The sequence below is a fragment of the Mesoplodon bidens genome, assembly GCF_964165515.1.
Source record: "Mesoplodon bidens genome assembly, chromosome: 11".
NCBI lineage: Eukaryota > Metazoa > Chordata > Mammalia > Artiodactyla > Ziphiidae > Mesoplodon > Mesoplodon bidens.
This window is the reverse complement of record NC_138167.1, coordinates 6096566-6108835: the sequence shown is the minus strand read 5'-3', so window position 1 is coordinate 6108835 and position 12270 is coordinate 6096566. Positions and strand designations below refer to the sequence as shown.

Sequence of the window (12270 nt, the reverse complement as noted above, 5' to 3'; positions counted from 1 at the left end):
AGACGGAGATGGGTAAGGCAGCCCCTCCTATCCATTCTGCTCTGGCCACATCCACGGACAGTCTCGGGCTCCTACGAAAATAGCCAGCCAGGGTAGGCAGCTACAAGCCTTCCCCAAATATCCCTCCCCTGACTCCTAGCCTAGCCCCTGTGGTTGTCAGAAGGGATGCAAAGGGAGACCAAGGTGAAAGATGGGTTACAAGACAGGTCCCAGAGCGGAGCTCTTCACCTTGCCAGCTGGGTTTACAGGTGGGCTTCACCTGGATCTCCACCTCAGCGTCATCCACCGCCCGCTTTTTCCCGCAGTCATAAGCCGTCACCGTAAACTTGTAGAGCTTCTCGCCACTGTACTGCAGCTTCTCCGTGTTCTCAATGTTCCCTGGGGTGGGGGTGGGGGATGGAGAGGGTCAGGAGCACTAGAGAAAGTCTGGGGAGGCCAGGGAGGACTTGTGAGCTAATAGGGCAGCAGGTGAATTAGACAGCGGGAAGCTGGGAGGAAGGAATCTAGGGAAGGAGGCTCCACATCTGGGAAGGACGGCGAGGAATGAGGATGTGAGGGGCAGGAGTGGAGGGCACAGCCCCGAGATGTCCTGAGGGACGCGGGCGCCCAGGGCTGAGCAGCTGCGGTGGCAGGGGCTCACCGTCGTTGTCGATGAGGAAGGGGGTGTTGGGCGTGAGGATCTCGTAGTAGCAGATCTGGCTGTACTGGGGGGAGCAGTCGCCATCGATGGCCTCCACCCGCAGGATGCGGTCGTACAGCTTCCCCTCGGTCACGGCCGCGCGGTACAGCCGCTCCACAAACACTGGGGCAAACTCATTCACGTCATTGACCCGCACGTGCACGGTGGCCCTGCAGGTGCCAGAGCGGGAGGAGGACGAGGAAAAGTCAGCCACAGGTAGGAGTCCAGACCGGGAAGCAGAGCAGGCAGGACCAGCAGGTCCTGGAGCCCGGGGCAGCGGGCACGCTCATCCCCCCCAGCCAGGGCACCAGACCCAGTGAGGGACAGGCACCACCGGGGAAAGGGTGACTGATGTACGGGGTGAGGAACGACCCCAGGGGATACCAGCGGCCGATTTTGATGACTTCTATACAGAATGCTATAGGCTGGGGACAGCCACACGAGACAGAGGATTCTGTGTCCAGCAGGTTGTTCCTTCATGAGAGTCAAATCCAATGGGACAATCAAGGAAGATGCAGGGACTTCCCTGGTGGTGCAGTGGTTAAGAATCCACCTGCCAATGCAGGGGACACGGGTTTGAGCCCTGGTCCGGGAAAATCCCACGTGCCGCGGAGCAACTAAGCCCGTGCGCCACAACTACTGAGCCTGCGCTCTAGAGCCCGCGAGCCTCAACTACTGAAGCCCACGTGCCTAGACTCCATGCTCCGCAACGAGGAGCCACCGTGATGAGAAGCCAGCGCACCACAACGAAGGGTAGACCCCCCGCTCGCTGCAATTAGAGAAAGCCCGCGTGCAGCAACCAAGACCCAAGGCGGCCAAAAATAAATAAATAAATAAATAAGCCTTCTTAAAGAAGAAAAGGAAGATGCAGAATAAAAACCAAATTAAAAGCAACCCTATTCAGGGAAGTGGCATTTGTACCAGAGTCACAAGTCATCTGATGGGTGCAGTGAGCAAGCCGGCTGTGCCCCCTCCCCCGCCCAGGCCCCCCGCGGGGCAAGCAGAGGCTGGGGAGGGGCTAAGCCCTTCATGCTGAGCCCTGCCCCCAGCCCAGATCCTGGCACCCAGGGCCCAGAGGCAAGGGTCCTGTCTCCAAATGGGAAACTGAGTCATCACGAGGAGTGGTTTATCTCTAGTGCCTCGTAGTGGCCCAGGAGTCCTGACCGCCCATCTTCCTCCCATTCTCAAAGGAGAAGTGAGCTGGGGACAGATGTCTGAGCCCTGGGCCCCAGCCTTCTTCCTGCCGTAGCCAGTTCCTGCCCTCCCTCACCCGCGGCTGTGTGTGTGCATGTTCTGTGTGTGAGTGTGGCACACACTGCAGACGGCCGGACAGTCGGAGGAATCTGGGTGTGTGCTGAATGTACCATCTTCTTCCTCGTTCTCTCAGCATCCTGACTCCGGGTATTGAGCCCTTTCAGTGTCAGGCACTGCAGTGCCTGCTTTTTATACAAACCATCTCCTTTCACCTTCACAGTAACCTGAAGAAGTAGGCATCACCATCACCCCATTTTACAGACACGGAAAAGCAAATCCAGAAAGGCTAAGAAGTTGCCCAAGGTCGTAAGAGGCAAAGCCGAGATTAGATCCCACTGAGTTCTACCACATGCTTCCGTCCCCTTGGCTGAAGGCTCCCGGACGACAAGGCCCCGTCCCTAAACCCCAGGAACAGAGAGGGGAGGGGGTAGATAGTCAGTGACCGCGAGGACAGAGGATGGTGAGGGGCCTGGGAGGAGGTGGGGGGCCTGCAGCAGAGGGCAGGGGACAGGAGTGTCCTCACTTGTGGGACTTCTTGGTGTTGGCCCCGTCGGGGCCCTCGCCGCAGTCATAGGCCTGGATGGTGAAGGTGTGTTCCTTCTGGGCCTCGCAGTCCACGGGTTCCTTAGCCCGGATCAGCCCTTCTCCTGTCGCCTTGTCCAGGATCACGGCCTCAAAGGGCACTCCAGACCCATGCAGCCGGAAGCCACAGATCTCGCCTGGCCAGAGAGGGAGGGAAGGACGCAGCTCCTGCACCACCTCCAGGGTCTCCTTCCCACACTCGCCAACGCCCCTCAGGCTCCCACTTCACCTCTCCTTCCAAATCCCTGTCCCTTCTCTTGCACATGGAAAAGCATTAATTATCAGACATTCAGCTCCAACCCCAGCTTCCCTGAGCGGCAACCTCTCAGAGATCCCTGGTCTGAGATCTGGCAAACTCTGACTGCGTTGACCCCCACCTGCCCACCTCCTCCTCTCTGGCCCCCTTTACTTTACCACCTTGCCGTGGCCCGTTTCCTCCTGGAGTCTGCTTCTTCCTCTCCCCCCACGTCCTCACTGCGCTCCCTCCCAGCACCTCCCCTCTCCTCCCTTGCCCCTGCCGTCCCGCCCACTTCTCTCTGTCCTACCCGCCCACCTCTGCCCCAACCCCGTTTACCTGCGTAGCGCAGTGGGGCATCCTTGTCCAAAGCAAAGAGGGGTGGGTTGAGCAGAACCGCGTTGTCGTTCTCCATGACGATGCCCTGGTATTCCGCCTCGATCCACGGCTTGTGCTTGTTGGCTGCCCCCACCCCAGGGAGAGGAGAGGAAGCGCCCTGTGAGCTGGCCCTCCACCTCCAGACAACACACTCCAGCATCACCACCCTGTCCAGCCCCTGCAGAAGCACCTGCAGGAGAAAGGACTGAGGACGAGAAACCAGCCATGAAAGGAGTCAGAGGGTCTGCGGGAGGTCACAGGAGAGACAGTTTCCATGGCCACGGCCTGCCCTGCGGGGAGGGGGACTGCCATGTCCCCTGGGAAACCTGGTCAGAAGATGGAGACTCTCTTGAGAGATTTCAAGAGTTAGAGTGTAGACACTGGGCCTTCAGGGAGCAGTGGTGGGCCATCAGAAGGCCCTGGAAAAGGGAAGAGATAGATTAAGGGCAGAGTTGAGATTAGGAAAAGCAGACTAGAAGCTTCCTGGGGTCCTGATTGTTTATCATCTCCACCACCACCACCCCCCCATTTCAATCCTGATCCCTTCTTCTCCCGGCCAAGCCCCATCCTAAGGCCATTCTCCCAGGGGAGAGGGAAGAGGAGAAAAGAGAGAAGGGAAAATCTATAGGCCAGAGGGAGGAGGACAGAGAGGGCCAGGGATGCAGCAGAGGAATCAATGCCGAACGACTGGGCCCAGCAGAGCCGACATCCTCGGGGATTATCGGACTGGCCTAGAAACACAACAAATCCTCTCCCTGCTTCTCACCCTCACACCCAGAGAACACACTCATAACCAACACGGTCCTATGTCCCCCAGAAGGCCACCAAACCCCACACTCCCTGAGCCCCGCTCTTATACAGACTCATGGCTGAGTCCTAATTCTCGCCTACCCCACCCCTCTTCCCTTCAGCCACCAGCCAATCCACGACGGATGTGGGACTCACTCAGCCTCCACATCTCCCCATCTGCTACCAGACTCAACTCAATCACGTCTCCTCCCCAGGACCAATCTCCCACCAGCCTGGTGAGGGTCTCCCTTCCCCTCACCAATGCCAACCTCCACTGCCTGCTCTACTGAATCCCATCAAGCCAAAGCACATCCACGATGGCCCATCAGCGAGACCTGGGCAGAGGAAGACGTATCATCAGAGGGAAACTGAGTCTCCAAAAGGAAATTCATCCCCAGTATGTCATGGTGAGCAAGAAATCCTGATTTCCATTCTTTCTTCCAGTGACATCCCCCAAAGCCTTCTGGTATCTGAATGCCGGCCCCTTCCTCGCCGAAGACCCACCATAACCCCCTTCTCTAGTGGCGGAGGAGAAAGCCACAAGATGGTGCCCAGAAGGCAGCACAGGAAGTGGCAGGAGGCTCAGAAGCCGGCTGAGGTCAGAGATTGAGCCGAGGATGGAGGGGCTGCGCACAGCTCACGCCCCACCCTGCCCTTCTGCTGCCTTCCTCTTGGCCCCCGACTCTCTCCTTGTGTCCATCTCCTCTAACTGACTCCTGGGCTCCCTGTCTTTTCCCTCCTGGACTCTCCCCCTCCCCCTCTCCTCAACTGTTCTTCCTGATTTCCCTTTCATTCCTCTCTCTTTTTTTTTTTTTTGGCCTCCACCTTGACCCTGGTCCACCCCCTTCTCATCCCCCCCCACACCTCATCTCCCTTCTCCCTTCTCCTCTCACCACTCATTTAGCACTCCAGGACACCCACCTCTGCCCTTCCCTGCCCGTCTCCACCTACCTGAGCCCTCGGCCCCCACCCTCTCCCTCCCTCCCTCCTGGTCCCTCGGAAGGCCTCACCCAGCTGAATTTATCTGCTGTCTGCAGAGAGGGCAGCTCTGGTAACCCTCAGCCCAGCTGTATGCAGACGGAAGGTTATGGATGCAGAGGAACACGCCAAAACATACGTGCTCCGAATTGCTGAGCTGCAGGGAACAGTTTCTCCCCAGGATGGGATGGAGAGGAACCAGATGGATGTGCCACACACCCTCAGCTCCGGCACACCCCGGTGAAAACGGAGACCCGCCCAGAGATGTGTATCGCCCCTCAGGGGCAAGTCCTTCTGAGATCTGAGATAGCTCCAGGAGGGAGAAATTGGGGGAGGGGGAGAGAGAGACCCCAGGATGGGAATGGGGACCAAATGGGAGCAAGAGAAGCACATGGGTAGAGATGGACCAGAGAGGAGGATGTGGGAAAGGGGGTGCGAGGGAGAAGAGAAGGGGGCAGGTCTGAGAAAACGGATGGGAAGGGGGGTGGTCTGAAGAACCACCTGTCATGTGCCAGGGAGCCTTAAGGGCTCCTGCCCACCCCGACCACCCCCCCCCCCGCCCTGCCTGAGACCCCTCCTTCAGTGCCCCCGCCCCCCGCCTCACTCACCTTTGTTGCAGGAGCTGGAGGGGAGCAGGGAGCCGAGCAAGAGGAACAACAGCAGGAGGGTCATGGTGTGGCGCGGGCAGGGCAGGGCCCCGATCGCTCTCCCCTGGGAGCCTCAAGCCCGCTTATTCCACCTTGGGGGAGGGATGCAGGGGCTCTCCAAGGAGGGGAGGGAAGAGAGCAGGCAGCAGGGCAGAGACAGAAAGGAGCCTGCCGCCCACCCTAGTCCATAGAGCAGACCTGAGCAGCCCCCCAACCTGGGTGGCTGAGGTGGGGGACTGGCAGTGGCTTCTTCTCCTTCGCTCTGGAGCCCCGCGTCCTGGCTCTCTCTCTCATGCCCACCCCATCCCCGCTACTGCAGGATGACGTCAGCACGGCCAGGCGAGGATTGATGGGGCCGCTGGCCAATCGGGTGACGGGGGGCGGCCAGGTGCTGCAGGGCGGGGGGAGGGAACCAATGGGACCGGAGAGCAGGGGTGGGAGAAGGTGTTAGGGCTTTTTCCCCTGACTGCAATCTGGGGGCACAAGGGAAGTGCGGGGGTTGGGGAGGAAGCTGGAAAGCCGTAGAGGGGGTGGGAAAAAAGAGGGCCATGGGGAGAACGAAGAAGCGAGATGCTCGGGGGTGGGGAGAGGAGACGTCAACGGAGACCTGAGGGAGGCGAGGAGGGACAGCATCCACGTCACCCCACCACCACCATCACCAACTCTGCATTAACCTCTTTTTACAGCCCATTCCATCAGCAAGTCCCTGCTGGGTGCCTCCTGGGAACCGCGCAGTCAAACCCACAACCTGACCCCGACCTACGCTAGCATTTCATTTCCCAGCCCCAGGTCTCTGAGGAAGCCACGGGGTGGGCAGCCGGGCCGTGGACCCGGCTCTGGGACCGGAGGAAGAGCGAGGTATTTGCGCTCACCCTCCCTCACCCCCTCGCCCCAAATTTCCCACCTTAAACCCTGATGAACCAGCCCAGTTGGTTCTGAAGCCAAGGAGGCTGGTGGGCTCGAGAGGCAAAGAAGAGTGCGCGTCGTCGGGGGAGGTGGGGGGAGTGCGGGGCGGGGCACACAGTAATTGAGGCGCACCGCCCCCCGCAATGGGAGTACATCTGGCCAGCGTGGGCTGGCCAACGGCTGCGGACGCGGGTGGCTGACGGTACCACCAGTGACTCCAAAAGGAGAGGGGAACCTCTGGGTCCCAAGCCAAAGCGCGTAGAATTCTCCCGAACAGCCAAGCGACCCCTCCCTCACCTTCTGCTCCAGCCAGACTTTGTCAGGCTGCTGGCGGCCCCCTCTGCAGTTTCTCTGCTCCCCTCTTAATGGTCCTATAAGACAGAGTCTGGAAAGCCGGTGTCGGGGGCCCCAGCTCAGCGAAGCTGTCTGAGGGAGCTGTAGGGACCAGAGCTGGAGGATTTTCTTCACTGGGGCTCCCGGCCAGCTGGCTGTCCCCACTTCTTTCCCCACCTCCTCCCCCTCATACCTTTCGGGATCCCCGACTCAGCCCCGAGATCTCAGGATATTGTTAGAACTCACCCTTGGGTGAGTCTGAAAGGGCGCCCCCCTCCACCCAGCAAGACCAGCTCCCTCCCAGGAGAGGCTGCCCCTGGAGTCTCAGGATGGTTCCCAAACCTGCCAGAAATGGGCTGGAGGCCAAAACTGACCTTCGGGAAGGCTCAAGTGTTGCCTGACTGACAACCCCAGATCCTGGTCCAGGTTCCCTCCTCAGGAAAAGCCGAGGTCAGGCAAAAACTTGCCAAGTCCCTGCCCCTCTCTGGAGCTGCAGACACCAGCCTCACACTCGTCACGGCGGGTGGGGGAGGGGGGGGAGGGAAGGAGGAAGTGTGGCAGGAGCTCTTACTGCAACAGGGCCTCAGCTCTATAAAAACCCTGGTAGCACAGACCTTACACAAGCTGCCTCTGTGTGTGCAGAGGCTGGCCAGGAGTCTCCCAGCCCCACCTGTCAGATGACACCCGCTCCGTCCTTGCCCTGTCCCCTCTATTCTCCTGAAATCTTGACCTCCACCTTGGCCAGCCTGGACCATGCCTCCCAACCTCACCGGCTACTACTGCTTTGTCTCACAGAAGAACTTGGAGAACTACCTGCAAGCTCTAAGTAATGGCCTCACCCCTCCTGAGCCCTTTCACTCCCGTTCTCCCTTCCTGCCTCCAGTCCCATTGAGGAGGAGGGATGCGAGGGTCCAACATTGTGGAAAGGCTGGGGGTCGGGGGGCTGGGCTCCTTTTCTAGCCAGGGGCATTGCTAGGAAAGAGTAAATCCACAGTCCCAGACTCAGCCCAGGGAATGCTCCCAGCTCCAGGCTGCTGCTGCGAGTGGAGGAGGCCCTGGCCAGCTGGCTAAGAGGACCCTTGTCCTAAGAGGAGAGGCCCCGTAGACATCAACGTGGCTCTGCGGAAGATCACGCTGCTGCTCAAGCCAGACAAGGAGACCGACCATCGGGGCAACCGTGACAGTGAAGATTCTCAGCACCTTCCGAAACTAAGTTCTGGAATTCGAGGTGGGAGTGGAGTTTGAGGAGGACTTGAGGATCACGGAGGGACGGAAGTTCCAGGTACCTTTTCTCAGGCTGGCGGGGAGGGGGTGTGGATGGGCAGGGGGCACTTCACAGAGTGGGGCAAAATACAGTGACCTTTCCCATCCAGAGCCGGGAAGTGATGACCACAGCAGGCTATGGAGTCCCTAGGATAACAGGCTCCTGATGTCACCCACCCAGCCCCCACTCCCTCCAACTTCTCCCCTGCCCCCTCTTAGCACCAGCCAAAAGGGCAAAAGGCGCAGGTCACCCTCAGGCCAATGAGCAAACATGTGCTCACCCTCTAGCCTGTGACCCTGTGGACACCACAGTCTCTTTTCCCTCAGCCTCTTTAACTCCACTCTCGTGCAGTCCTTTCTGCTTCTTACATGTTCCTTTTGGCCTCCTTTGCAGACCGTAGTTCCCCTGTTAATCCCTTAAACTGGGATTTGCCCCCCAGTATTTTGTTCTTGACCTTCTCTCTCTTGTCTGTATACTATCCATGGGCTAAATCATCTACACCCATGTGTTCGGTGGCCATCTATAAACTGCCTTGGACACAGATTCTCCGGCCAGAGGCACCACCTGAGCTCCAGGGCGAAGTTTCAACTGCCTGCAAAATGTTTCCATCTGCATGCCCCAAGGTCAAACCCGAAGTCATGATCTTCCTGCACAAACCTATTCCTGCTTTTATATTGACTGTCTCCCTCAATGTCAACAACCAGCAGGACCAAGTCATTACCTTGTGTTGGTCCTGCTGGTTGCGTCACAGTCATTACCTTGTGTTCCCTTACCTCCATGCTTCCAACACGTGCGCGCGTGTGCACACACACGCATGCACACGTGCACCACATGTAATGGGTCAAGAAGCCTGTATAACTCTTCTGTGCTGTCCAGTATGGTAGCGACTAGCCATATACAGATATTGAACATTTGAAATGTAACCGGTCCAAATTGAGATGTGCTATCAGTGTGAAATACACGCTGAATTTTAAAGACAATACCAAAAAAGAGTATAAAACATCTCAGAAATTTTATATTGATTACATGCTGAAATTATAATATTTTGGATATTTTAGGTTGAATAAACTAGATTATTAAAATTAATTTCACCGGTTTCTTTTTGCTTTTCTAATGTGGTTACTAGAAATTTTTAAAATTATATATGTGGCTTGCATTTAAGACATACTGCATTTCTATTGAGCATCACTTGTTTACATGGCTCTTATCTGTTCCTTCCTAACCTTTCTCTTTGTCTCCACCTTATTTCAAGCCCTCATTTCTCCTGGTGCCCAGTCTTGACCCTCCTCTAATCCCTCTGCCTACTGTAGCCACAAGGATCTATCGAAAATGTAAAAGTGACCACGACACTCCCTGACTTAAACCCTTTCAGTGACATTTTGTTACGTTCCAGGTAAGGTCCATATGCTCCACATTGCATCCAAGGGCCTCCACACAAACATACTGGGTTAGAGCCCCTCACAACTACCTACTCTTCTTTCTTACCTCTACACTGTTTCTATCCTTGCTGGAAAGTTCCCATCATCTCCAATCTAATTCACTGCCTTGAAGACGCACTCCCTCCCCACTCCCACCGGCAACAGTCTTGCCTGGTATCACAGATACCTACCAACTGTTCCTCTATCTGATCAAGATTCTGAGCTCCCTGGGAATTCCCTGGTGGTCCAGTGGTTAGGACTCTGCACTTTCACTGCCAGGGCCCTGGGTTCGATCCCTGGTGGGGGAACTAAGATCCCATAAGCCGCATGGCACGGCCCCCCAAAAAATCCATAAGGTTCTGAGCTCCTTGTTTAGGGGGGCCTGTCCTATTGGGGGCGCCTAACAATGGTAATTGGAAGGCCCAGGCCCACCCAGCTGTGATTTGGGGGGTTGACCCTTCATTCTCAGGGACACTGCAGCTGCCCTTGAGACTGAGAAAAAGGAGAAAAGAGATTCCCTGATTGGAGATTCCCAATCTCCCTTCTTTCCCAAAATCTCCTCCGGGTCAACCAGAAGTGGCAGAGGACAAATTCTCCGTTCTTCATCCCCTAACCCCCAATTTCACCACCCCCCCTCCATGATCCTGCTTCATCCCTGCTCTGCCCAAATGGTCACTGTCACAAACAGTGGCCTTTAGGAGTGGGGGATGGGAGTCCTGCTGAATCACTCAGAAGGAATGGACTGTAGCAAGACAGTGTCTGCTGGATGCAAAGCAGGCAGCCCAGCCAGAGTGAGCTGGATGCATTTGGGGTGTCCTGCCCCCCCAAGTCTCCCTTTATTCCCGCGTTCCCCCATAGACCATTGTCACCTGGGAAGAGGAGCAGCTGGTATGTGTAGAGAAAGGGGAGGTTCCTGACTGGGGCTGGAGACACTGGCTGGAGGGAGAGACGTTGTATCTGGTGAGCAGGGTGAGGGCTGGGAGAGGAGACGCAAGTGAGTGTATCTGAGAGGGGGGCCTCCAGCTAGGATGCATTCCCTTACCCAAATCAAGTCAGTCTGCTACTCCAGCCTCGCCTCCCTTCAAGGAAGGCAACTAAGGAGGGGAAACAGAAGCCCTGGAAAGAGTGGAGAGAGGAAGAAGTGGAGTGGCCAAGGTGGGCCCTGGTTGTAAGTCAGACGCATGTCCGTAAATCATGACCGGAGACATGGAGACTTAGCCACTTCAGTTCCCTGACCCAGCTACCTTCCTTCCTCTGGGGTGGAAAGCTGAGGGTTTGCAACAACGCTACAATTCCCCATACATCAAGTGCTCTAGCTGATGTGTCCTGAAGGATTCAATGGAGGTCAAGGGCCTTGAGAAATGGGCTCTGCTGGCAAGAACCTTCTCTGTTCTCATCATTCCTACTCTACCCCAGGAAATGACTGCAAGGGATGCAGGGCACGAGCAGGTCTTCAGGAAGGTCAAGTAGCCGGAGAGGAGCTGAGAGCCCCCCCCGGACCACGGCAGTCCCCAGTCTCCTCTTGTCTGTGCCCCCTTCAAGCCCAGATGGTCCCAGGTCAGCAGTCCCTTTCTCAGGCCACTTACCCTCCCTCTGCTTCCCCCCTCCCTCTACCCCATGTTAATCTATAACTTGCAGCCCCCAGGCCAAAGCCCTTTCTTTCTCACACTCCACTGCACAATAGCGACCTCATATCCAGTTCAAGATCTGGCCTCCTGGATGAGAGAAACAGGCAAAGGGGAAAGGAGCCCAGAGGATAACGGATCCCCACTCTCTTTCATTCATCTGGCCTCCTATTTTCTATCTAAGAACTCAGCTTTGAGCATTTGAGCATTAGTGGAAACCATACTGGTGGACCTTTTGGAAAAGTGTGACTGGATTCAAGAATTTAAACAGCAGCTACTGGGAGAGGGTTTTTGTCCGTTTCCTTGTCCTTCTTCTTGAGAAACCTCATGGGCTCAACAGAACCAGGCCCAAGGCATGGCCCCAGCCACACAGAGTTCAACAGACCACGTTGACCAACATCTAATGAGCCCTGGCCATTGTAGGCTTGCATCCTACATGTTGGGGAAGAGGGATGGGTCAGGGCGAGACCTCTGTCCAGTGCTGGGGGAGGCTGGAAGCTTCTAAATAGTGACCTGGCCTCCATGTCTGCTTTGGGAAGGACAGGCGGTAAGAGTGCCAGAAAAGACTGAAAAGGGAAGCAGATGAAGGATACAAGGCCAAGGGCTAGAAAGATGAGGGACATGAGGGCATGAAGGTGACAGTAGGTGTGAAGGCAACAGGCTTCTAGGACCCTCTGCCTGCAGTCCAGCAAGGCTGGGGACGGAAGGTAAGGGGGACAACTGAAGACAGCACAGCCCCTCCCTTAGGGTCCCTGAATCGCTGCCCTGGACAACAGTCCAGATGGGTAGGGCCTGTTCAGATTCAGGGCCAGCTCCAGCCTCTGGTCACCTCCCTACCTCCAGGGGCCTTGGCTCTTTCAGAATAAAAGTCCTTCCTGTAGGGCAAGAGCAGAGAGAAGAGGGCTCAAGGTGGGGTGGGGACAGAGCCTGGCTGGGGGAGAGGAGGGGGATGCTGGGAAATCCCTGGCCTGTGCTCACTGGATGAACACCCCTGCTACCTCTTCCTGCAATGGCCAGGCCCCTGCACATCCGAGATGGTCTCTGGGGCTCCGGCCAAGAACCAGGATTGCAGCACTCATCCCACCACGAGCCTGGAATGAATCTGGAAAAGAATTTGGACAAGAATGCAGAGTGGGGCTTCCCTAGTGGCGCAGTGGTTAAGAATCCGCCTGCCAATGCAGG

General features: G+C 56.8%; 2 protein-coding genes across 15 annotated transcripts in view; one reads left to right on the top strand and one right to left on the bottom strand.

Annotated features, from left to right (window-relative positions):
• The window catches only part of CLSTN3 (calsyntenin 3), a 48759-nt gene that overhangs the window by 22676 nt on the left and 13813 nt on the right, over positions 1-12270 (bottom strand). For 7 of the 14 annotated variants that reach the window (XM_081248416.1, XM_081248425.1, XM_081248422.1 and 4 more), the window contains 5 exons: positions 12087-12190; positions 3090-3212; positions 2457-2652; positions 641-849; positions 229-378 (listed from right to left, as the gene is read on the bottom strand). In XM_081248416.1, coding sequence (XP_081104542.1) covers positions 229-378; positions 641-849; positions 2457-2652; positions 3090-3212; positions 12087-12190 — 782 coding nt within the window. Of the gene's footprint in view, positions 1-228; positions 379-640; positions 850-2456; positions 2653-3089; positions 4729-5503; positions 6186-12066; positions 12191-12270 lie in introns of those variants that run through there. The other 7 variants (XM_081248419.1, XM_081248421.1, XM_081248429.1 and 4 more) reach the window with 7 other exon arrangements.
• On the top strand, positions 6346-10933 carry RBP5 (retinol binding protein 5; the record flags this gene model as incomplete). Its single annotated transcript, XM_081248507.1, is given in 7 exon segments — positions 6346-6400; positions 7527-7607; positions 7887-7956; positions 7958-7991; positions 7995-8063; positions 10322-10423; positions 10880-10933. Coding segments are annotated over 6 exon segments (402 nt in total). The 5' UTR covers positions 6346-6400; positions 7527-7534.